At 45.6% G+C, this 22165-nt stretch overlaps 1 protein-coding gene across 4 annotated transcripts in view; it reads left to right on the top strand.

Annotated features, from left to right (window-relative positions):
* The window catches only part of MYH9 (myosin heavy chain 9), an 88258-nt gene extending 72019 nt beyond the window's left edge, over nt 1–16239 (top strand). For all 4 annotated transcript variants that reach the window (XM_084809721.1, XM_084809722.1, XM_084809723.1 and 1 more), the window contains 18 exons: nt 8–131; nt 898–1069; nt 1696–1908; nt 2174–2318; nt 2928–3134; nt 3523–3627; nt 5038–5190; nt 6102–6350; nt 7640–7852; nt 8938–9150; nt 9338–9499; nt 9912–10040; nt 11161–11249; nt 11454–11577; nt 12515–12723; nt 13895–14003; nt 14535–14707; nt 14838–16239. In XM_084809721.1, coding sequence (XP_084665847.1) covers nt 8–131; nt 898–1069; nt 1696–1908; nt 2174–2318; nt 2928–3134; nt 3523–3627; nt 5038–5190; nt 6102–6350; nt 7640–7852; nt 8938–9150; nt 9338–9499; nt 9912–10040; nt 11161–11249; nt 11454–11577; nt 12515–12723; nt 13895–14003; nt 14535–14707; nt 14838–14955 — 2907 coding nt within the window. In that variant the 3' untranslated portion in view covers nt 14956–16239. The remainder of the gene's footprint in view (nt 1–7; nt 132–897; nt 1070–1695; nt 1909–2173; nt 2319–2927; nt 3135–3522; nt 3628–5037; nt 5191–6101; nt 6351–7639; nt 7853–8937; nt 9151–9337; nt 9500–9911; nt 10041–11160; nt 11250–11453; nt 11578–12514; nt 12724–13894; nt 14004–14534; nt 14708–14837) is intronic.
* The last annotated feature ends 5926 nt before the right edge of the window (nt 16240–22165 follow it).

The following is a 22165-nucleotide window of genomic DNA, read 5'->3' as shown; positions in this document are numbered from 1 at the left end:
TGTTCAGGAGAAGAAATTATTGGAAGATAGAATTGCAGAATTCACCACTAACTTAACTGAGGAAGAGGAGAAGTCAAAGAGTTTAGCTAAACTCAAGAACAAGCATGAGGCTATGATAACAGAGCTGGAAGGTAGGAGAAGAACCTAGGAGGGATTGGCTTATTCCACCTTGTCCCATCCATCAGGATTTCTCACTTTGTGTATAGCATTGGTTAAATCTCTGACCACATTGGATTTTGGGTCCCAAGGGGTTAATGTCACTGGAGCTGTGAAGAGTTTGGGTGGGATCAATCTATTGATCAGTCTGACAGAACCATTCAGTGGCTGGCTGGCTGAAGGTTATACATTTTGTCAGCTGAGCCTTGGTCTGAATAAAAACAATCTCTAAAACAGACCAATGGAGAAGAGTAGCTGGTTTCATTTCTCTTCCTGCTGCGGGAATATTTCTGCTCTTGTATATGCAGTGGTGCCTGCATACTGGGGTTTGTGCTACTACTAATTCTAATAGATACATACTTGTGGCATTACTAGTAATGCTGGTGTAAGCACTTTTGCTTAGCTTGACGTGCTTTTTTAAGATTGAAGGCAATTTGAACATTGTGCACAGAATGGCTGTGATGGTTTTCCCCAACTTTGTAGAAAGATGCTTTCTGTTTTAGCTGGGCAGTCTTATGAAGGAGAGTGAATGAAGACAAATACTGATGAGTTCAAAGGGCAACCCCCCACCCCCCAAACCTCGTCTTTGGCATGGGTTCCCAAACTGGGAGCTGCCCATTGTAGCCCATCACTGTTGCCATGACTAGATACAGGTTCTGGCATACTGACCGTTCCCATGGTGTTAATTAGAATTCGAAGAACTAAGTTGCACCATTGACCTAACTCTATTCTCTCCTTCAGAGCGATTGCGCCGGGAGGAAAAGCAGCGGCAAGAATTGGAGAAGACTCGTAGGAAGCTAGAGGGAGACTCTACAGATCTACATGATCAAATAGCTGAACTGCAAGCTCAAATAGCAGAGCTCAAAATGCAGCTGGCGAAAAAGGAGGAGGAGCTGCAAGCAGCTTTGGCTAGGTCAGGCTTTGGATTAAATTTCTTATTGGAAATGAGAGCTGGAGGGGGGTGGGGGAAACTGTCCTGTGTCTCTCCTTTTAATTAGTACTATGAGATCCATTTAAATAGATTTAGAAGAAATGACCTCAATTTAATGGTCGAAGCCTCCCACTGGTAACCCTCATTTTGCACAGCAGCAAAGAATTTACTAGAAGATAACTACATTTTAAATAGAATCATGGCTTGATAAGATCAGAAGGCAGCATTCAAGTGAAGAGTTGGCTTGTGCTGCAGACCATAAAACCTCTCTGCCATATATTAAGCTATTGTCTCCTACTTGAACCTCTCTAGCTTCAGCCTTCCACACCAAAGAGTGGAAGCTAAGCATTTCCAGTAGAATCCAACTGTGGTTGTAACAAGGCAAGACAAGGGGCACTGGTTTCTTATCAAGACACCACTCAATGCTAAATGTCTCTTGCAGTGCAATTCAGTACATGTCTATTTGGAAGTAAGCCCCATTGAGTTCAGTGGGACTTACTCCCAGGTGTGTGTATAGGATGGCAGGCTTAGCAACTTTTCTAAAGACATATCCATCTCTGGTCCATGAACCATCAGTCTTTTGTGTGACATGTCTCTGACTTGTGCAGGGTGGAAGAGGAGGCTGCTCAGAAGAACATGGCTGTGAAGAAGATCCGTGAGCTGGAGTCTCAGATAACTGAGCTGCAGGAAGACTTGGAGTCTGAACGGGCAGCCAGGAACAAAGCAGAGAAACAGAAGCGGGATCTGGGTGAGGAGCTTGAGGCTCTTAAAACAGAGCTAGAGGACACACTAGACTCAACTGCAGCACAGCAGGAACTCAGGTAATTGCAACATTTGGTGCCTAAAATACTACTGGGACCAATTCTGTCTCTAGAAAAGCTAGAGGACTCAGCTGGTTTTAAATCTTCAGTCTTTCACATGGAACTTTGTCTAAAGTTTATTTCCTTATGCTGTGGAATTCCTTCAGATTTGTACTTGGGTAGCTCTATACATAAGGGCTGAGTGCCTCAAGTCTCTGGCAGCCTTGGGATGCATATTGTGCCATCGTGTCAGTAGCTATCTCAAGTATCTGTGGCTTTCAAACAGGTCAAAACGTGAGCAGGAAGTGACTATTCTGAAGAAGACTCTGGATGACGAGGCGAAGACCCATGAGGCACAGATACAGGAGATGAGGCAGAAGCATGCCCAGGCTGTGGAAGAGCTGGCAGAGCAGTTGGAGCAGACCAAGCGGGTATGTGAGATGCTGAAAAGATGTCATGCTGCTGGTGAAAAAGCTTCTCATGTCATGCCGAGAACTGTCTTCCAGTTTCTGCATCTGTAGTTTGAGAGCAAAATTGATGTGTTATTATTATGCATTTTAGAAGTGGGTTTAACTTCCTACTGCATGAACTGCATTCAGAACTGATGTACAGGAGGCTAGAAGTTATGTTCTAGCATGGCTTGTGAAAATGGACCAGAGCAGTACTTGGCTTTAGAGGAGTATTGCTAATTGTCCGTGCTAGTAGTCTTTTCCCTGCAAGAGTACTTGGCTATTACTATCAATGAACTTTTCTTACAATAGCTGGTAACTACACAACATCTGTTCAGTTTACTTTATTGGTATAGACATTCTATCTGAGTGTGCAGGAAGCTCTTAATTCACGGTAGCACGAGTGGTGCCAATATGGGCTTGAAGACCTGCATATTTATTATTCTAGTAGCTTGGGGATGCTGAGCCCATGGTAAAAGATCTGTCTCTTGCATCAGAATCACATTTTCGAATAACACACTGTTAGGGGAAGTTAAAACCTGTGGAGGGATCACACTTCATTGTAAACCTTTCTCTTCTTGTCTCCTTAAGGTGAAAGTGAACCTCGAAAAGGCAAAACAGGCCCTGGAGGGTGAGCGTGCTGAGCTATCCAATGAGGTGAAGGTCCTTTTGCAGACCAAAGGAGACACTGAGCACAAGAGGAAGAGGGTTGAAACTCAGCTCCAAGAGCTGCAAGTGAAATTCACAGAGGGGGAGAGAGTACGGACCGAGCTGGCTGAGAGAATTAACAAACTGCAGGTGAGGATCCTAATTATTTCTCCTTAGATCCTCTCTGACTAGTTACTTTTCAACCCTAGGAGAAAATGGGGTTCTGCAACTGCATGAAACAATGTGCTTGTTGGAGGCACTGGAAAACATTCCACTGCCATTACTCCAGTTTATACCAAGTGAGGAGAGGAGCTCATGGTAAGCACGTAGCGCTCTAAGAGCTAAAGTGGGGTTTGGGTGTGATTCCTATCAGCAGTAATTGCCTAAAACTCTTATAATAGTGTAGTGTCGGTTTAACTAAGAAGGAGAGATAATAAACACTGCTGCTTGCTCTGAGTTTTTCTCCTGCTCTACTAAGGCGAAATACAGTAGTAGATGACTAATGGGATTGTTTGAAACTTCTCTTGTACTCTTTCAGGTTGAGTTGGACAACGTCACTGGTCTTCTGAACCAGTCTGATAGCAAGTCAATTAAACTAGCCAAAGATTTCTCTACATTGGAATCACAGCTGCAGGACACCCAGGTAAGGCTTTGGAGAAGCTGCCTAATTTTTCTCCTATTGACTGACTTGCTGTGGTGCTTTAAAGCAATGGCTGTATTTCCACTTGCTTAACAGTGACAGATTGTTAATTTGCAGAGGAACAGGGAGTGCAGTACTGGGAGTCCACAAATGTTGGCTGATCTTGGTAGCCAGCCAAAACATATGATCACCAAAACCCTCTTCCTCCCTGAATGGAGACATTCCTGTCACTTTTTGAGCTTTGGAATAGCTCTGGCCATCTCCAAAGCAGAGTGCAGCCCCACTCCCAGCTCCAAGCTTAGGAGGAGGGGCTGGGGCTTTTCTGTCTCAGATCATGCTCTGTGATTTGGATGCACAGTGCAACATGGATGAAGTTGGAGCTGGGGAGGGGAACAGCAGATTGGCTTTGCAAATAGGCTGCATGTTGAAGGTGCTCTGAGAACATTGGAAGCACAGCACCACTGCAGTGTTGACTCCCTAGTTCCAAGCTTGAGACCAGGGCTAGGACTTATCTTGCTTGCCAGACCTTAGGGGTTGGGAGAGGGTACTCATCATGGTGAGTCATATCTGGGATAGGTTTCATAATCTTTGTGGCCTGTTGGAAAGACTTTGCATTGAGAGTGGTCACTTGAATTTCTCCTTGTAGCTAGAGTTGAAGTATGGCTCAAAATCCACCACTACATGGACTTCCCACCATTCATGTGACTTCTTATTGCAGCAGTGTGTGAGGCTCAAAAGCAATTAGTATAGTCAGCTCATTTTGATGTGAATGCAATAACAGAATAGAGGTGCAGCAAGGTAATTTGCTTCCATTTGACTTCTGCTGCAAGGGGAACTAAAGCCACACATGCTTCTCAGCTCTCGGAGAGAGTTATGCGATGTCAATTGAAAGGCAAAACGTGGTGGGCCTTGGCCTGCTTACTGATGAATACAGATCTCAAACTAGGAGTTGTATTCAGCTCCTTGATGCTGTGGACACTGGATTTGCACCCTCTCTCTGCTTTAAGACACCTAAGGCAGCTATCAAAAGTCATTATGTAACAGTACATCACAACACAATTCCTATGTGATGAACCAAACAGGATAGTAAAACATGACCTCTTTGCCAATAAAATGTCTAGGATTGTGTTCTCACACACCCCAAATAAAAATGCCCTATATTGCTACTGGAAGGTCTGGCTCATGTGGGTTTCCATTGGCAATTCATTCCAAAAGACAGGTGGGTGCTACAAAACTTTTTTTGTGAACCCCCATGAGTTGATCTTGCTCCTCCAGTTGATTTCTGGGGACAAGTGGCCATGTATGAGTTTGAGCAACACTGAACCATTGCTTATGGTTCTCTGCTTCAGATCTAATATATTTGGGATGTTTAATTGTTGCTTCATCTTAAGATGCTGAATGTGTTCATTACAGGAGTTGCTTCAGGAGGAAACTCGTCAGAAACTGAGCTTTAGCACTAAGCTGAAACAGATGGAAGATGAGAAGAACAGCTTCAAAGAGCAACTGGAGGAAGAAGAGGAGGCAAAGAGGAACTTGGGAAAACAGATTTCTGCCTTCCAACTTCAGGTACTCTTGAACAAACTTGTGAATTATGACTAGGCCAGTGGTTTGGACTCTGTACTTTAGCGTTACAAGAACAAGCCTCCGCCTCTCAGACTCTCCTCATGGCATGGATGTGAGGAGGGGATTGGAAGCTTTTGCTTTTATTTTAGACTAGCCAAAGCTTGCCATGTCATACAGACTGTCATAAATCTTAACTATGTTTTGTTGAAACAAGTCAGGTTCAAACCATAGCTTAAGCAGCTGGCTTGTTTCAACAAACTATAGTTAAAATTTACCACAGTTAAGAGTTCAGATGTAATGCTCAATTGTTGTTGATCTTAAACAGAAGTGTAACCTTCTGATCTCGCGGTTGCGCTGGGGGAGGCAGGGAGTGCATGAGCGTGCGCCTTGCTGTGGCTCACCCTCATAATGCTAAACCATGGTTTAGCATTGTGCAAACCAGACCATTCTGTCCAAATCAAGCTTTCAAGGCAGACATACTTGTATCTGTGGCATGCTGGAATGTGTCCCGAACTGCATAAGGTATAGCAGTGTAAACAAGCTTTTTATGGAAGTTCCTTTGTCTGCTGAAATACAGACTGGTTTTCTGATTAGTATGGAGCTGCTCTGGGGAAGTCAGTGCTCAGCCCCACCCGCTATTTTCAGGATCCCACCATGGTATGCTGTATCAGCAAGCACTCACACCTCTGCTATGGCTGGTCCCACTGTATGGAACTCTCGCCCTCTGAGATACTAACCATTTGTTCATCCCGTCAACATTGGTCTAGGTTTTTTTTTAGAGATCCGCTGCTGGATTCCCCCCCCCCCCCCTGTAAAACTGTTAAAACTGCATCTCTTGCGTCTCTCTGTTACACTTTTCAAAAGAAAATGAATATCCTTTGTCGCTTTCCCACACTCTTCCTTCTATCCACTAGATTGCAGATATGAAGAAGAAAATGGATGACAGCCTGGGTTATCTGGAGTTGGTGGAAGAAGCCAAGAAGAAGCTTCAGAAAGATTTGGAGGCCATGACCCAGCGTTATGAGGAAAAGGCAGCTGCTTATGACAAGCTGGAAAAGACCAAGACCAGGCTCCAGCAAGAGCTGGATGATATTGCTGTGGATTTGGATCATCAGCGGCAGATAGTCTCCAACCTGGAGAAAAAACAGAAGAAGTTTGATCAGGTACACCTAATTGTAATTTGCAACTGGGTCTTCCCTTCCTCCTTTTAATTGGTATCTACTAGGGATGGACGAAAGTCACTTACCTGTCCTCGAAGCTTGTTCGCGGTGGGGGGGAGGCGCTTCGCTGCTCCCCCCGCGTAGTTCAGGCCGGGGGGGGAGGCTTCCCGCCTCGCCCGGCCAAAACTAAGGCCGGGGAGGAGGCGCCTCGCCTCGCCCGGCCGCGAACTAAAAAGTTTTTTTTTAAAAAAAAAAAAAACCGCCCCCGTGATAGGCTACGTGACGATTAACGTAGCCTATCACGGCTAGATTTGCAAAGTCAGCCGTGATAGGCTACGTTAATCGTCACGTAGCCTATCACGGGTGACTTAAAAAAAAAAAGCGCGTACGCTAATGGCGGCCCCCATAGGGAGCCGCCATTCGCGTTCCTGATTTGGTCGCTGTAAAAAGATTTACGTAGACTACAGCGACCAAATAAGGAACGGGAATGGCGGCTCCCTATGGGGGCCGCCATTATCCATACACACTTTTTTTTCTTTTTTTTTTAAGTCACCCGTGATAGGCTACGTGACGATTTATGTAGCCTATCATGGCTGACTTTGCAAATCTAGCCGTGATAGGCTACGTTAATCATCACGTAGCCTATCACGGGGGCGTTTTTTTTTTCTTTGATTGGAATGGTGGCGGCAGCAGCCGGTCGAAAGACCGGCTGCCGCTCCCGCCCCGGGCAAACACCCGCCGAACCACCAGCCAGACCCGCCGCCGGGAGGGACATTCGCCAAAGGTAAGTCCTGTCCCGGGGGGGGCGGGGGGGCCGAGAATTTCTCCCCGAAACTTGTTCGGGGGGCCGAACACGTTGGCGCTCAGCCCCCCGAAGTTTCGGGGAGAAATTCTCCGCCAACCCTAGTATCTACTCAGTAGAAGAGCAGAAGCGTCTGTAAGTGGATGGGCATTTCTTGTTCTATAACTGAAGGATAATGGATATCTATTGCAAGCAGAACTCACAGTCATCTTGCCCTCTTTCCTGGATTTGGTTTTTCTTTGGGAATAGTCCTAAGCAATACAGGTATGTCTTCTAGTTTGTTTTAAATGGGAGCAAGCTATTTACAGCCCCAAAGCCAGTAAATTAGGTTTTCATTTTAGGACATATCTGGAATTGGTGGCTAAGTTTGGTTCTCAGGAGCCATGTTTGGTGTTCAGACCATTTGAACGGTAACACCAAATGGAACAACAACAAGGGATAGCGAAACCTTTCCTTGGGGAAATCTCACAGCACCATTGACTTTTTCCAGCTGCTGGCAGAGGAGAAAACCATCTCTGCAAAATATGCCGAAGAGCGGGATCGTGCTGAAGCAGAAGCACGTGAGAAGGAAACGAAAGCCCTCTCCTTGGCCAGAGCCCTTGAGGAAGCCATAGAACAGAAGGCAGAGCTAGAGCGACTCAATAAGCAGTTCCGGACAGAGATGGAGGATTTGATGAGTTCAAAGGATGATGTGGGCAAGAGTGTAAGTTGATGGGATGCTGGTACTACAAGTGATTACACTGTCCATCCAACAGGCTGGGGTAAGAAGGGATCAACAAGAAAGTTAGCAAATGCCTTTGCAGAGAAGCGTGCTTGCTAGAAGTGGCTCATGGTGCACTTGCAGCAAGACACCAAAGCTAGTCAGGGGCTAGTTGCATGTAATCTTTCATAATGCCTTTGGAAAGGAGCCATATCACGACTGAATTGTTCAGCAAACCCTTCTGCTGTCTGCCTATTTATTTATTTATTTATTTATTTCATTTCATTTCTATACTGCCCAATAGCTGAAGTTCCCTGGGCGGTTCACAAAAATTAAGACCAAAGAGCACACAATAAAACAATATAAAACATAAAGAACATTAAAACCACAGTATAACAATACAACCAGAATAAAACCACAGTATAACAATACAACCAGAATAAAACCTAGCAGCAGTGCAGGGATTTAAAATACAGATTTAAAATAGCAAAGCTAAAAGTCTAGAAAGCTAAAATGCCTGGGAAAATGAAAAGGCCTCCCACTGGCACCGGAAAGAATACAGTGTAGGTGCCAGGCGAACCTCACTAGGGAGCTTATCCCAGAGCCAGGGTGCCACAGCAGAAAAGGCCCTCCTTCCAGTAGCCACCCACCTCACTTCCTTTGGCAGGGGCTCATGAAGAAGGGCTGCTGAGGATGATCTTAAGGTCCAGGCAGGCACATATGGGGGGAGGCGATCCTGCTTAACTAGAGGTGTCAAAAATGCATACAGCTTAGATTTGTGAATGTGTAAATGGGCTAAGATCAGAATTTAGATGGTGGGAAGTTTTTATACAGGTTAGTTTCCGGTTAAAAGCCTTGCAGAAGGGAATTGCTAAGATAAGGATTGGGGTTATTGAAGCTGGGTGGTGGACTGGGAATAAGCGCATTTTTATTCCGATTGTGCACTCGTCTGTGCTTTTTAAATGCTTCTCTGCTGACATTTAGTATTTAGTTATAAAGCGCCTCAAGTACTTGGCAGTGAAAGCTGTGATTGCATCAGTGTGAGAGAAACTGCTTATTGATTGACCGACTGACTGATTGTGCTGCAGGTCCATGAGTTGGAGAAGTCCAAACGAGCTCTGGAGCAGCAGGTGGAGGAGATGAAGACCCAGTTGGAAGAGCTTGAGGATGAGCTGCAGGCCACGGAAGATGCCAAGCTGCGTCTGGAGGTGAACCAGCAAGCCATGAAAGCACAGTTTGAGCGGGACCTCCAGGCCCGAGATGAGCAGAATGAAGAAAAGAGAAAGCAGCTGATGAGACAGGTAACATTCCAGAAGGTCTTTTCCTGGTCATAGCATCCCTTCAGGAACGAATTAAATGGGGGGGGGGGCTCATAAAGTGACTGACACATGTATATGGTGATACAGCAGGCTTGTGTCCCCTTGCTCCAGGGATGGGGAAAGGGGGTTGTACCCCTGGCTAAACTTTCTGTGCTTTGACACCATATAGGTGCGAGAAATGGAAGTAGAGCTAGAAGATGAGAGGAAGCAGCGCTCCATTGCTGTGGCTGCCAGAAAGAAGCTGGAAATGGACCTAAAGGATCTGGAGGCCCACATAGACTCTGCCAACAAGAATCGTGATGAAGCTATCAAACAACTCCGGAAGTTGCAGGTGAGGTTCTGCATTTCTTTGCTACTGGCTCTCTGGCAATAACCCACAAGAAGATGGGGAGAGGAAAGTGACCAGAAGTTCACCATACAAGATCTGCTGTGGCAAAGCAGATTATTTCATTTAGCTGCTATTTTGGTTAAGGAAAACTTTAAGATGGTTGCTCTGAATTTTCAGTTGGACAGTGTAAAATCTGATGCTTCCTTCTTCAGTATGTCATTGGTGAACTAGATGCTTTGTGTCAGCTTCAATTCTTGGCATCTCCGGTTCAAAAAATCTTGGGTAGCGCGGCTGGGAAAGAGTGTTTGTCTGAGACTTTGGAGAGCCACTGTAGATCACAGGGCTGTGCGGGCCAATTAGTCTAAATTGGTATAAGGCGGCTGCAAATGTTCATTGGATTGTTCATGGTTCTTAGGCCCAAATGAAAGATTACATGCGGGAGCTGGAAGACACGCGTGCCTCCAGGGAAGACATTTTGGCCCAGGCCAAAGAGAATGAAAAGAAGTTGAAGAGCATGGAAGCGGAGATGATTCAAGTGCAGGAGGTAACTTACATCCAGAAAACTCTTATACACACCTGACTTGGTGCTGAAAGAGAGAATGTGGGTATGGGAGGGAGGAAGGGGCAGCCTTCAGGGAAAGGGGGTGGAGTAGGTGATCAGAGTCCTCTCATGCTGGTTGCTTCAGGGGTGGAGAGAGATCAGATGAACTGCTGGGCTCAAGCAAAGAGTTGCTTGGGTACTCCCTTCATGAGCCTCTCAGCCTTCTTACTCCAGGGCTGAAGGTAGGGCCAGTTTAGTTTTCTTCCTGTCCTCAAGCTTCCCTCTCATTCTCTCCAGCCAAGATGATTCATTTCATTTTATTTATTAGATTTCTATACTGCCCAATAGCCAAAGCTCTCTGGGCAATTTACAAAGATTAAGACCGTAAAAATACAATACAATATAATATAAAACCATTACCATACAAAAATGTAAAAACAATTTTAAACCATCAGCAATAAAAATTCCAGGATCCATTAAAAAGCGTTATATGCTGTCATGTGCCTGGGAGTAAAGTCTTGACTTGATGCCAAAAAGATGACAAGGGTTGGCGCCAGGTGGACCTTACTGGGGAGAGCATTCTACAGCCGGGGGACCCCCACCGAAAGAGCCCTCTCCCTTGTTGCCATCCTCCAAACCTCCCTCAGAGGAGGCATTTGGAGAAGGGCCTCATATGATGAGCGTAGCGTATAGTTTGGTTCATACCAGGAGAGGTGCTCTGTCAGGTGTTGCACTCCCAAGCTATGTAAGGCTCTATAGGACAAAAACAGCACCTTGAAGATATGTATGTTAACGTCTTGTGTATCAAAATCCTGTAATGCTTTGACTTGCATAATAGTTATAGGTAGGCGTTATTCCTCTCTCCATGCACTTCATAGCATCACAGACTATTCGATGAGCAACTAGTGGTTACTGTGATCTGCAAGAGCCCAATTCTGCAATACATTTGTCATTTTGTGACTCTCTGGGGGTGGATAAGCTTCTGGTTCTTGAAGTACTTTGCTGGCTATAACTGCATTCCAGATATTCTGTCCTGGACTTCATATATAATATGGTATATCTCCTTTCCTGCAGTAAGCTTGAATTTGACCAATAGTTTGTGTATATCCTGTTCTGATTTCAGGAACTTGCAGCTGCTGAACGTGCCAAGCGCCAGGCTCAGCAAGAGAGGGACGAGTTGGCTGATGAGATTGCCAACAGTAGTGGCAAAGGGTGAGTATTGGCACTCTTCTCCTTCTGGGAGGAGAAATGGTGTGGGAACAGGCTGAATTGGGAAGGGTGCTCCATACTGTCCACATCTTAAGTGTTTTGCTGAGGACACCTTGCAAATGTGGAACATGTCTAAGAGCACAAATAGTGTGCTTTCTTCATGGAAGTGTACTGTCTGAATATTATCACTGTGCACGTGCTCCTCAGAGCTCTGGCCTTGGAGGAAAAGCGACGCTTGGAGGCTCGGATAGCTCAGCTGGAGGAAGAACTGGAGGAAGAGCAGAGCAATACAGAGTTGGTGAATGACCGCCTCAAGAAAGCAAATCTTCAGGTAACTGCAGGGGGGGGGGGGGGGGCTTCAGTTGCCAGACAGTTCCCACTGAAAAACTTCTCAGACCAGAATTAATCCAAATTGCTATGTGTGCATCTCTTTCCCAAAGACTTCATACTGTAGCTTATTGTCAAGAGCCTTGCTGCTCTAGGAGCACAATTCTCACTTTGGTTACAAGAGATGCTTGGTTCAAGACTCAGCATTGACTACTTGCACTGGTACAAGTGGTGAGAGTTGCTTACAAGAACAAATTATGCCTTAAGAGTAAACGTTGGTTTCCTGTATATAATGTTTATAAAGTGCTTTGAAAACTAGGTGCTGTACAGTGATTAAGTTAAGAACATTCCCTACCTGCAGGATTACAAACCAAAATGGAAGATCATAGGGGAAGGGACACAAACAAAAGGAGAAGGAGAGGCAAAGAATAGAGGTGAAAGGCTGAGGACGAGGATCTTTTCAGACATGGCAGGGGTCCCCAACATTTTTGGAGCTGAGGGCACATTTGGGAATTTGAAAAACTGCTGTGGGCACCACGACAAAATGGCTGCCATGGAAGATGTGGCTAGCCACATAATGGCTGTTGTGAGGGCTTGGCTAGTCAAGAGGTGTGTGGGGAGAGAAATAGTGAGGCTAGAGGCTGGGAGGGAAGGGGGAATGGAAAGAGTTGGTTCCTGGCCCTCCCACCTCTTTACCTCGTTAATTCTCCTAGCCTTGCTCTTTCTCTCCCCACTACCACTTATTGCTAAACAGCTGATCAGTGGCAAGTTCAGGAATAGGAAAGAGAACCTGGTGCCCTGATGTTTTTCCGCCTCGATTTTATTGCTCTGCTTTGAAATCTGCACAGTTTCCCCCTCCATTTTACTGGGCAGAGAGTGAAGCACTGTATGGGTGGTGTGTTGGGACACTGAGACACTACACTTCTTACTCTCTTCCCCAGATTGACCAGATAAATACCGATCTGAATGCAGAACGTAGTAACGCCCAGAAGAACGAAAATGCTCGGCAGCAGGCTGAGCGTCAGAACAAGGAACTGAAGGCCAAGCTTCAGGAAATGGAGAGTGCTGTGAAATCTAAATACAAGTCTTCCATCACTGCTCTGGAGGCCAAAATAGCACAACTGGAAGAACAGCTGGATGCTGAGACAAAGTAGGTGTTGGTGATCTGCTGTGCCAGCCTTCTCCAACCTGGTGTCCTCCAGATGTTTAGGACTACAATTCCCAGCATTCCTGACCATGGGCCATGCTGGGAGTTGTAGTCCTCCATTTTGATGTATAGGGACAGGTTGTAAAAATAGCTTCTATGCAATATTGCTATACAGTAACACAAGGGATGGTGGAGAGAACTGGAGTGTTTCTTGACATCTGTTGCTCTGTTATCAAGGCCACTAAGGCCAATTCACATAGTCAAGATATAACTCCTAGCAACTGGTAGTTTCAAGGAACACAAATGCAAGTTACATTTGAGTTAAGGGGAGCTGTAATTAGTCTACCCTTCATCCAGATCCTTCTTTAGAATGCTGAGTTTCTCTCTCATTTAGAGATGAATATGACATCTCTAAAAAAGGATATGAGCAAAAGGTAGATCAATCAAATGACCGCTGAGGCACTCACTCAGCTATAATACACAGGGGCTGTTCACACAACACACTCAGTAGTTGAGTGTGGGTTGTTGTTGAACCATGGGTTGTTCGTTGAACCATGTGTTAGCATGTTGTCTGAACCCAGGTCATTTTTTGCAGGGTGGCTTGTTATCCACCCTGAACAGCCCAACAAACCATGGGTTCTCAAGGTGGCTTGTTTGAGAAAAATAAGCCACACTGCAGAAAACGTCCTGGTTTCCGAGAACACGATAACCCATGGTTGAACAAACAACCCACAGTTCAACAACCACTCAACCACTGAGTATGGGTTAGCATGTTGTGCGAATCCAGTCACAAGAGCCTCTAAAATAGCCACTTGTGGAAGGTTTATGCGTTGGTCATATGAACTGGTCTGCTAAACAGGATCGGCAGACTCTCTGATTTGGGCAGGCACCTACTTCACACATGCCCGTGGGGTAACTACGTAGTGTCCTATTTTCTGTTTGCTTCAGTCCGAACTGCAGATGTGCTCAGTTATTCCATCTTGGCCTTTTAGCATTTCAAGGCCAGCAGCACAGGACATCAACCAGTTGTTGTTGTTGTTTTTTGTCCTATCAAACTGCCACTTAGCTTGTGTAGTTTGTGTCTGTTACATGAGATCTAGGAATGTCTCTCTACATGTAGCCTTGGTTACTTAGGAATTCTTCCATCAATCTGACCTGTAAACTTTCTTTATAGGGAGCGCCAGGCTGCCAGTAAGCAGGTGCGACGTACTGAGAAGAAACTGAAGGATGTTGTCCTGCAAGTGGAGGATGAGAGGCGTAATGCTGAGCAGTACAAGGATCAGGTATGCGCAGTGTTGGAGGATGGTGCTTGGTAATCTGAGCTATATGGCAGGAGGCCATTTTCCTGCAGTCCCACCAAAGCTTCATCTGTTGGTGGAATTAGTAAGCCGTTAGGGTGTTAGCACTGTTGTCCTTTATAAACTTCTCCACCCTTTTTGTTGGGGACTGCAAGAGTGTATGTATCAGTATATTTCCACCCATCTGGTAATGATTGTCACAAGTCAGGATGTCTGGTAATGGAAATTCTCTAGCTTGGCATTGAAATATCTAGGCTGTTCATATTGCTTAACTCTTAAAGGCTGGTTCGTTCACAGATGGTTTGCTATACAAGGAAACTCTGGCCATGTGTTGCATGAGAAAAGTCACTGCTGAATGGCAGACTTCACAGGGTTAAAGCCATGTTTGAGAAGCTAGCTTTTAAGGAACACAGGAACTGGCTAATCCATGTAGTGCAGATTCAGGATTCCAAGTTGATGTCCATATTCGAGTGTGAATGAACAAGAGTTGTGATGGCTTATCTTTCTGCTCTGCAGGCAGACAAGGTGAATGTGCGCTTGAAGCAGCTTAAACGCCAACTGGAGGAGGCAGAAGAGGAGGCACAGCGAGCCAATGCAGCTCGCAGAAAGCTGCAGCGGGAGCTGGAGGATGTCACTGAAACTGCGGATGCCATGAACCGAGAGGTCAGCTCTTTGAAGAGCAAGCTCAGGTAAGATGGATGCTCATGTAGTCTTGCCTAATTGCCATATAACTTGAACAGCCCAATGCCTGAACGTGCAGGTGACCTAATGAATGCCAGTTTACCCACCACATAACCTGTTGTGTTCTCTCTCAAACAGGCGGGGGGATATGCCATTTGTTGTGACACGCCGGATTGCCAGGAAGGGCACAGGTGAAGTATCTGATGAGGAAGTGGACGGCAAGGCTGATGCTGGTGATGCCAAAGCTACTGAATAGAGCTGCTGCTTGGACCCAGGTTACACATGATGGAGTGACCCATCCTCCCTTTGTCCAGTGGACTTCTGCAAACCCTTCTAAAACCTTCCAGGGAAAGTGGACCATATTTGTCAAAATGTTCCCTGGAATATCTGGAGCCATTAGACATTAGTGTCTCCCTCCCAGCATCCAAACTCTTTTGTTTTGAATGCCAAAGAGTCTGCAGTCTGATCTGAGTCTGGGAGCTACAAATGCCTGTAGTGTTTGTTGTCCTTGCCATGGCTGTCGGTGGATTTACATAGTTTGGCAGGGGGTGGGGGGGAAAGACTACTTTTTGTTGCTGTAAATCAACTATTTTCTTCCAATAATGAATTTGTGATAGATGCAGGGATCACCCTTCTCCCTTTCCCCTTCCTCTTGTTTGCTTTTGGCAATCATGTTCGGTGACCTCACACTTTTGACCTCTTCAGTCTGCCCACTTAGCCAATTTGGGAGTTACGTTGAACAGGAACAGCAAGGATTCCCAGCATAACTCCCAAATGTCTTCAAAAACCATATAGTCTTGGGCATGGATGGATGAAGGGGAAGGAATCTTCTCCTAGAAGAGACTTGGCTAAGTTGATCCCTCCTCGTGACTAATTTCTGGACAGATCTAAAGTGCAATGGCATCTGTGTTAGTGTCTCTGCCTTAGTGACGGGCTGAGGAAGCAATAAAGCTTTCCTGTGTGTGGTTACTGGAGAATTTATTTGGGACCAAATATATTTAATGGTAACAGATGGAATCTAGTGGGTTTGAACTTGAGTATGGGCAAGGAAGTGCTTCTTTATTGTAATGTCCAAGCCTCTAGCTCTATAATCAGGGGATGGGTTTAGTTATTCTGCACAGTGACTAAGAGTATATTAAAGAAGAAAAACTTTTAATCTGCACAGATTATATGTTTGAAGGCCTTTGTATCTCTTGTTTATAAGTAATTAAGAAAAATAAAGGTCTTTATCACTGCCTTTCTCTGGGGACTGCGGTTATATAGTCTTTACTTTTCTACACCGTACACTGGTTGCTGGATTTACCTGTATACTTAACCATATTGTATATGCTGCATTTAGACTTCTGAGCAAGTGACAAATTAAAATAAGAATCTCCTATATTGTATGGTTATTGCTCTCATTGTGGGAGCTTCCTGTCCCAGAAACAAATCTGCAAAATTTTTTATATAATAAGTGCCTTAGCATGTGCCTCAGCTTGTGTCTCCACTACCGTCAGTAATGGATTACTGGTGCTCCTCTAACAATAAAGATTATCCATGAGCTGCAGTCTTCTGTGTGTGCTTCTGTACCATGTGCCTGAATGCAGTGGAGCAGACTAGAGTGCTGCCATACTGGAACAAATTACTTGCCTATCTAGCACTATAGAATTGGATGGCTGTGCTTACAGTGTGTTAGAATGAGGTAGATACTGGGCAGGTTCACACATCATGCTAAGCCACCCTGAGAATAGGCCACCATGGGTGGCTCACTAATCTGACAGGCGATCAAGTGCTCTGTGGCTTGCCATGGCTTGTTTCCCCTGTCAGTCCCCCTGAATCCTCCAGCCAGCTTCTGGCATGTCTCCCAGGCGCCTTTGCAGCAGAACTCATTTCCTCGGTCCCTACATCAGCACCCTTTCTGTAATTGGTCCACTGCAGTTGACAGCTCCTGAGAGACTCCCCCCGTCCCCGCCAACATACATGCACACATCAGATTGCCAAATAGAAATAATTTTCTGAGCCTTTATGAATGCAGTAACATGTTCACAATTTTTTCCCCCGGGGTCTTGCTCAAGACCACCTGTCTGTTGTTTAGCCAAGCCTACCACTATCCTGCTTATCAAAGTCCTCGTCAGTCCTCTGCTGCTTCCCTTCCTAGTAAACACCTTTTAAAAAAAGGCTGCTTCATGTTCTACTGAAGTAAGAACACCCACCCCTAAAGCTCCTTTTTTTCTGCAGCCACCAGGCATTTTTGGCTCTCCTCTCCCCTTCATGCTTGTTGCTTCCCTCTACTGGTCTTCATTGCTAGCTGTCACATATGCATATGGGTTACAGAGAAGTGAGCGGGATAGCTAAACATACACGAATGTCATGGCGAAGCAGTAAAATGGAAGGGGAAACTGGGCAGATTTCAAAGCAGAGCAATAAAATTGAGGGGGAAATTACGCAAATTTCCTAGTGGCAGACATTCTCTCTTGCACACTTGTGAAGGACCAAAAATAGTAAAACACCTGCAAACGTGTTCAGGACACTCTCTGGTGTCCATTCTTCTTGATTTTTAGGAGGACGGGGCAGAGGGCACTGAGAAAAGATGAGGGAGGATGGTGGTGGCACTAGTGAGTTTGTGAGGAAAAGCCAAGGTTTTTGCTGCTCTTGCTGGGTGGCTCTCTAGCCGTTCCCCACAACTCACAATGAAGTTACCCTACCAGTTCAGACATCACAAGAAGTCACCACTGTGGGTATGAACAACCCAACAAGCAGCCATGGGTTCTCAGGGTGGCTTGTTTGTGAAAAATAAGCCACTCTGAGGAAACTACACCGGGTTTGCACAACATGACAACCCGCCATAGCTGATGGCTGATTGTGTTGTGCAAACCAGGTCACTGTGTAGGGCTGACAAGAACCTTACAATGCCTAGTTACTGTTTTGTAGCCATAGGTCACTAGCAGAGATTCCTCTGCATATTGGGGGTGGAGCTATACTAGAAAGCAGGGAATGTGTGTGCACTTTTCCAAAGGCAGGCAACCTGGTGCCCTCCAGATGTGTCAGACTTCAACTCCCATAATCCTTGACAACTGGCCATGTTGACAGGGGCTTATGGACGTCACAGTCTAAAACATCTGAGCAGCATCAGGTTTCCTACCTCCGCTTTAAAGTAATTCTGCAGGGTCACATCAGCCATCTCCAGCCTTTTCTCATGAAAGTACAAACATCCCTGCTTACTGTTTGTGGAAAGCTAGCTTGTTGGGGAAAAGTGCCCTACTCTATCTCAATGTGCCTGTTTTCTATGTACGAGGAGTCTAAATGCAGGAAGAGAGCTGCATAATTGAATGCTCCTTCATATAAAGTGATACTGTCCTGAGAGAACAGCATCATGTGATTAACTTGAATGTGTAGCTCTGCTCTACGTGAATATGAATGTTAAGGATTCAATAGAGTGAACTGCTCTTAACGCTTCCCCAGCAGATGGTTAAAAGAGTGAAATTTCAGTGGTGTATTTAAACAGACCAGCTGACATCCTGACATTTGTATGGGCAGAATGTTTCGCGGTTAGTTGCATACAAGGTGCAGTACTCCCCATCCAACACCAAGCGGCACAGTCCCATTTTAAAGTACTTCTATCAATGCCCCCATCTGATTCCTTTAAAAAGGAGACACTACTAGAATTGTAGATTATCAATTGTGAAATGGCACTCTTAAAAAGCCTACAAAATAGGCACTCTGATTAGCAGCAGGAAGACCAATGAAGGTTCAGAGCCTTGAAACCTATTTAACATATTGGCATGGCTGGATTATTCTAGCTGGGGACAAACCTGAGAAAGTGGTTGAGCTAACGCACATTCTAATATGCTAAAAATGTAGAAATGTATATGGCCACAACCATGAGTCAGAGCTGAGCAGCAATTTCTGATTTCCAGAACTGGCACTTATAACAAATCCCACCCCGCTTCACCTCCCTGCTAAGTACATGTAGGTAGCAAACAAATGCATGAAACTATTTGGTAGGTCTGAATGGGATTGCCATACATCAGGGGGGTTTCACACGTTACACCTTTGCAATCACCCCGGTTCCTACTGTCATTGCTCATTCCTTCTATTATACTGCTGCCTACTTAAATTCTAAACTTTACAGAATTTGAGCTGAGAGATGTGGGTGATTATACCACGAACACATTTTCAAGTATTTTACTTGACTAAATGATTTTGTTTCAACACAGAGTCTTCTTTACCTAATTCTACAACTAAAATAATAATAATCCTCTGCCAAGGCAGCTATTTGAAGAGGCCCTTGAAGTTAATCTGTCAGAAAGCAATAGATGAGCAGGAGGTTCTTGAGCAGTACATAAGCCACAAGGGGAGTGATGTAGCACAGGCCTAATTTGCTGCTCAGCTCCCTGTAGGTCTCTTAACCCTAGTAACAAACAGCTGTAATTACAACGAATAGCTTTAAAACCAATGGAGGAGAGTCTGAGGACAAGGTGTTGAGGTACCAAATTGCTAGCACGTGGCACTTCAAATTAGCCTTGAACTACAAAAGACTGGAAAGAGAAGCCTACATTCAGGGTAACATATATTACTACAGAGTTAAAACTCACCCTTGTCACCAGATGGCTGTTCTCCTCCCTCAAAGGGAAAGCAAGCACAAAGGTTCCCCCACCTAAGGTCCTACAGTCTGCTAAATGGGGTTCCAAGGTTCTTTCTCATCATTGTTCATTTCAACAAATCCTTGCAAAATACAATTTTATCACAGACATGAACTACAGCAGTACAGGGAATCAAAATGGAAAGAAGTGCTATGTACCAACCAATCCCCAGAAGTCTCTCTTGGGGCCAATCTAGACATTACATTGTGGGGGGTGTGGGTTTTTAGAATGAAAAATAGCTCTTTCTGCTCAAAAGCAGGGACTATGGTTGTTTTTCTCTCCATGGTAATCCATATGGTCCTCTGCAGAAGGTGGGGGTGGAGTGTTGAGTGGCTAAACATCCAGAGGGGTGAGTGCTTGCATAGGCTCTTCGTTCTCTGCTGCCAGTTGTGGCCCACTCCTGGCTGTTCTTCATTTTTAAAAGTATCAGGTGCAAGTTGAAATGGATCACTGTTTTAAGTTTGGCCCTGACAGCATGGAGGTTGGGCCGTAGAGGCTGGCCCCGGGACATGTCTGTATTAGAAATCAGCTTTCCCTTGCTTTTTATCCCCAGATGGGTTATGATTCTGTTGTGAATTTGGCTTCTGGGACAACATTGCAAAGAACATTCTGTGTCTCTGCCTTGCCTACAAATAGCTCCAGTTGGTCATCCTGAAGGTTCCAGAAGCTTTTGGCAGATGAGAGGGAAAGGAGTTATTGGCCCTTTTGTTTATCACAGTTGGGGAACAGATGACATATTAACAGTGGGTAAACAGGAGAAATCTAAGTTGTGTGACTATAAAGTATAGAGAAACCTTTCTTGCTAGGCTCCATTAAAATTTCCCTAGGCAGACTGCGAACAAGTAGAGAAATATTCTCTTTTGTCATGGGGGAAACTGCCCACAGAAACAAAAATGGTCCAGGTGTTAAGTCCTCATTCAACAGGGACTAGTCTGTTGAAAATGGTGCCTGACCCATTAAAGCAGGAGTGGGCAACTTGTTGCCCAAGGGCCATGTGCCACTTTTAGCCTAATTTCATGAGTTGGGGGGAGACTAGAGAAAGAGGATGGTGGGAAAGGAAAAATGCGGGGGGGGGGAATGGATGGAAAGTAAAGCTGTCTGAAAGTAATCAGTTTATATTTCTGGCAAAAGAGGTCTATCCTTCTCCCAGCAGCCTGCTGGGTGAGGAAGAAGAGAAAGAAAAGGGGATGGTAGAAAGACAGAAGGGGTTGACAGAGAGAAGAAGTGCCCACACCTTCTGGCTACTGCTGGGCTCACTGCCCCCAACGCATCCCTTAGGAAATACGGCCATTGCCAAGGAAAAAATGGGTCTCCACCAGTCCATTTAAGGTTCATGAAGAAGCTTGGCTCATCAGAAATAGCTCAGAAGGGATCCCTAACTTGCTATTGGGAGGTCTGAGATATTAAGACTTTTCTTTCTCCAGAGATGAGTCAGGCAAATCAGAGCTCTTCTGCAAGTTTAGGGGCTTAGGGGCTCTTCCAATTCCAGATGTAGTGGTTCTTCTATGTGCCTCTAAACTCTGCTAACACATTTTTAAAGAAATATTAAAGGCAGAATAAAGAGATCAGCAGCAAACCCGGGGGCGGGGGGGATAGGAATGTGCTTTGACATTCCTTATCCCTCCATTCCCACCAATGCCCCCACACCCCCAAACTCTAGCAGTTTGCTGCACCTGCACACTGCTGCACCTGCACACTGCTCTCATTCTGTCAGTAAATATTGGCAGTAGAAAGCAGAGCAACACAGGACCCCGCCCTCAGGCAGCCCAGGCTGGGAAGTCAGCTAAAGCGAAGGGGAGAAAGTGCACTGCTGCATGTGTCCTTTCACCCCAGTACAAGCCCCTGCAATGGCTTTGGAGGCCAAGGCGGGAGAGAGAGCAAACTTATTCCCTCAACCCTGATTTCAATGCCATTGTGGGGCTTGAGGTGCCTTGAGACCAGGAGATCAATGGAACTTACCATATTCATTCCCTGACCCTAAACATTTGTATCAGCAGAGTCACCCACTGCTGCTAAGAGCCCCCCACCCCACCCCCTTCTCTTACAGAATCATAGAATACCAGGGTTGGAAGGGGCCCACAAGGCCATCGAGTCCAACCCCCTGCTCAATGCAGGAATCCAAGTCAGAGCATCCCTGACAGATGGCTGTCCAGCCTCGTCTTGAACGCCTCCAGTGTGGGAGAGCCCACCACCTCCCTAGGTCATGGGTTCCATTGTCATATTGCTCTAACAGTCAGGAAGTTTTTCCTGATGTTCAGCCGGAATCTGGCTTCCTGTGACTGGAGCCCATTATTCCATGTCCTGCACTCTGGGATGATCGAGAAGAGATCCTGGCCTTCCTCTCTGTGACAACCTCTCAAGGACTTGAAGAGCGCTACCTGCCTCTTCAGAAGAGGTAGAGAACCATTCTGGAATTCTGCCTCTGATCTGGGCAAGCTGATTTTGAAAGTGCCTATAATTTGTCAGCGCTAAGATAGTGCTGGCCTGAGTCCAGTGCTACCGGTGCTCTGTCCCAATTCCCAAGTACTCGAAGTAATGAGGCACAGGGCTGGATTGAGGGGGGAACAATCTTATAGTCAGAGTGAGGCAAAGCTGTTCCCCCACCCTTATTTTGGAGATGTGCAATCCAGTGGTAGAAAGATGGATTGTGTAGTCTCTGAAGGTTGAAAATAAAAAATGCAACTGTCATGAGCATCTCCACTGAATCCAAAGAGACTTAAAAAAAAAAATCCCCCCCTGGTGAGGGGGCGGGGCAGAAATGGGTGTGAGGCGAAGGTTTAATCCTCCCCTCCTGGTGCATTCTGGTTCCAATCTGAATCAGGGCCAAGCACACTTACTCCAAAG

Source organism: Heloderma suspectum, chromosome 7, assembly GCF_057233095.1.
Source record: "Heloderma suspectum isolate Gila_16-S chromosome 7, 16-S_ref, whole genome shotgun sequence".
Lineage (NCBI taxonomy): Eukaryota > Metazoa > Chordata > Lepidosauria > Squamata > Helodermatidae > Heloderma > Heloderma suspectum.
Note: the sequence above shows the minus strand (reverse complement) of the source record. Positions and strands in the feature narration are given on the sequence as shown.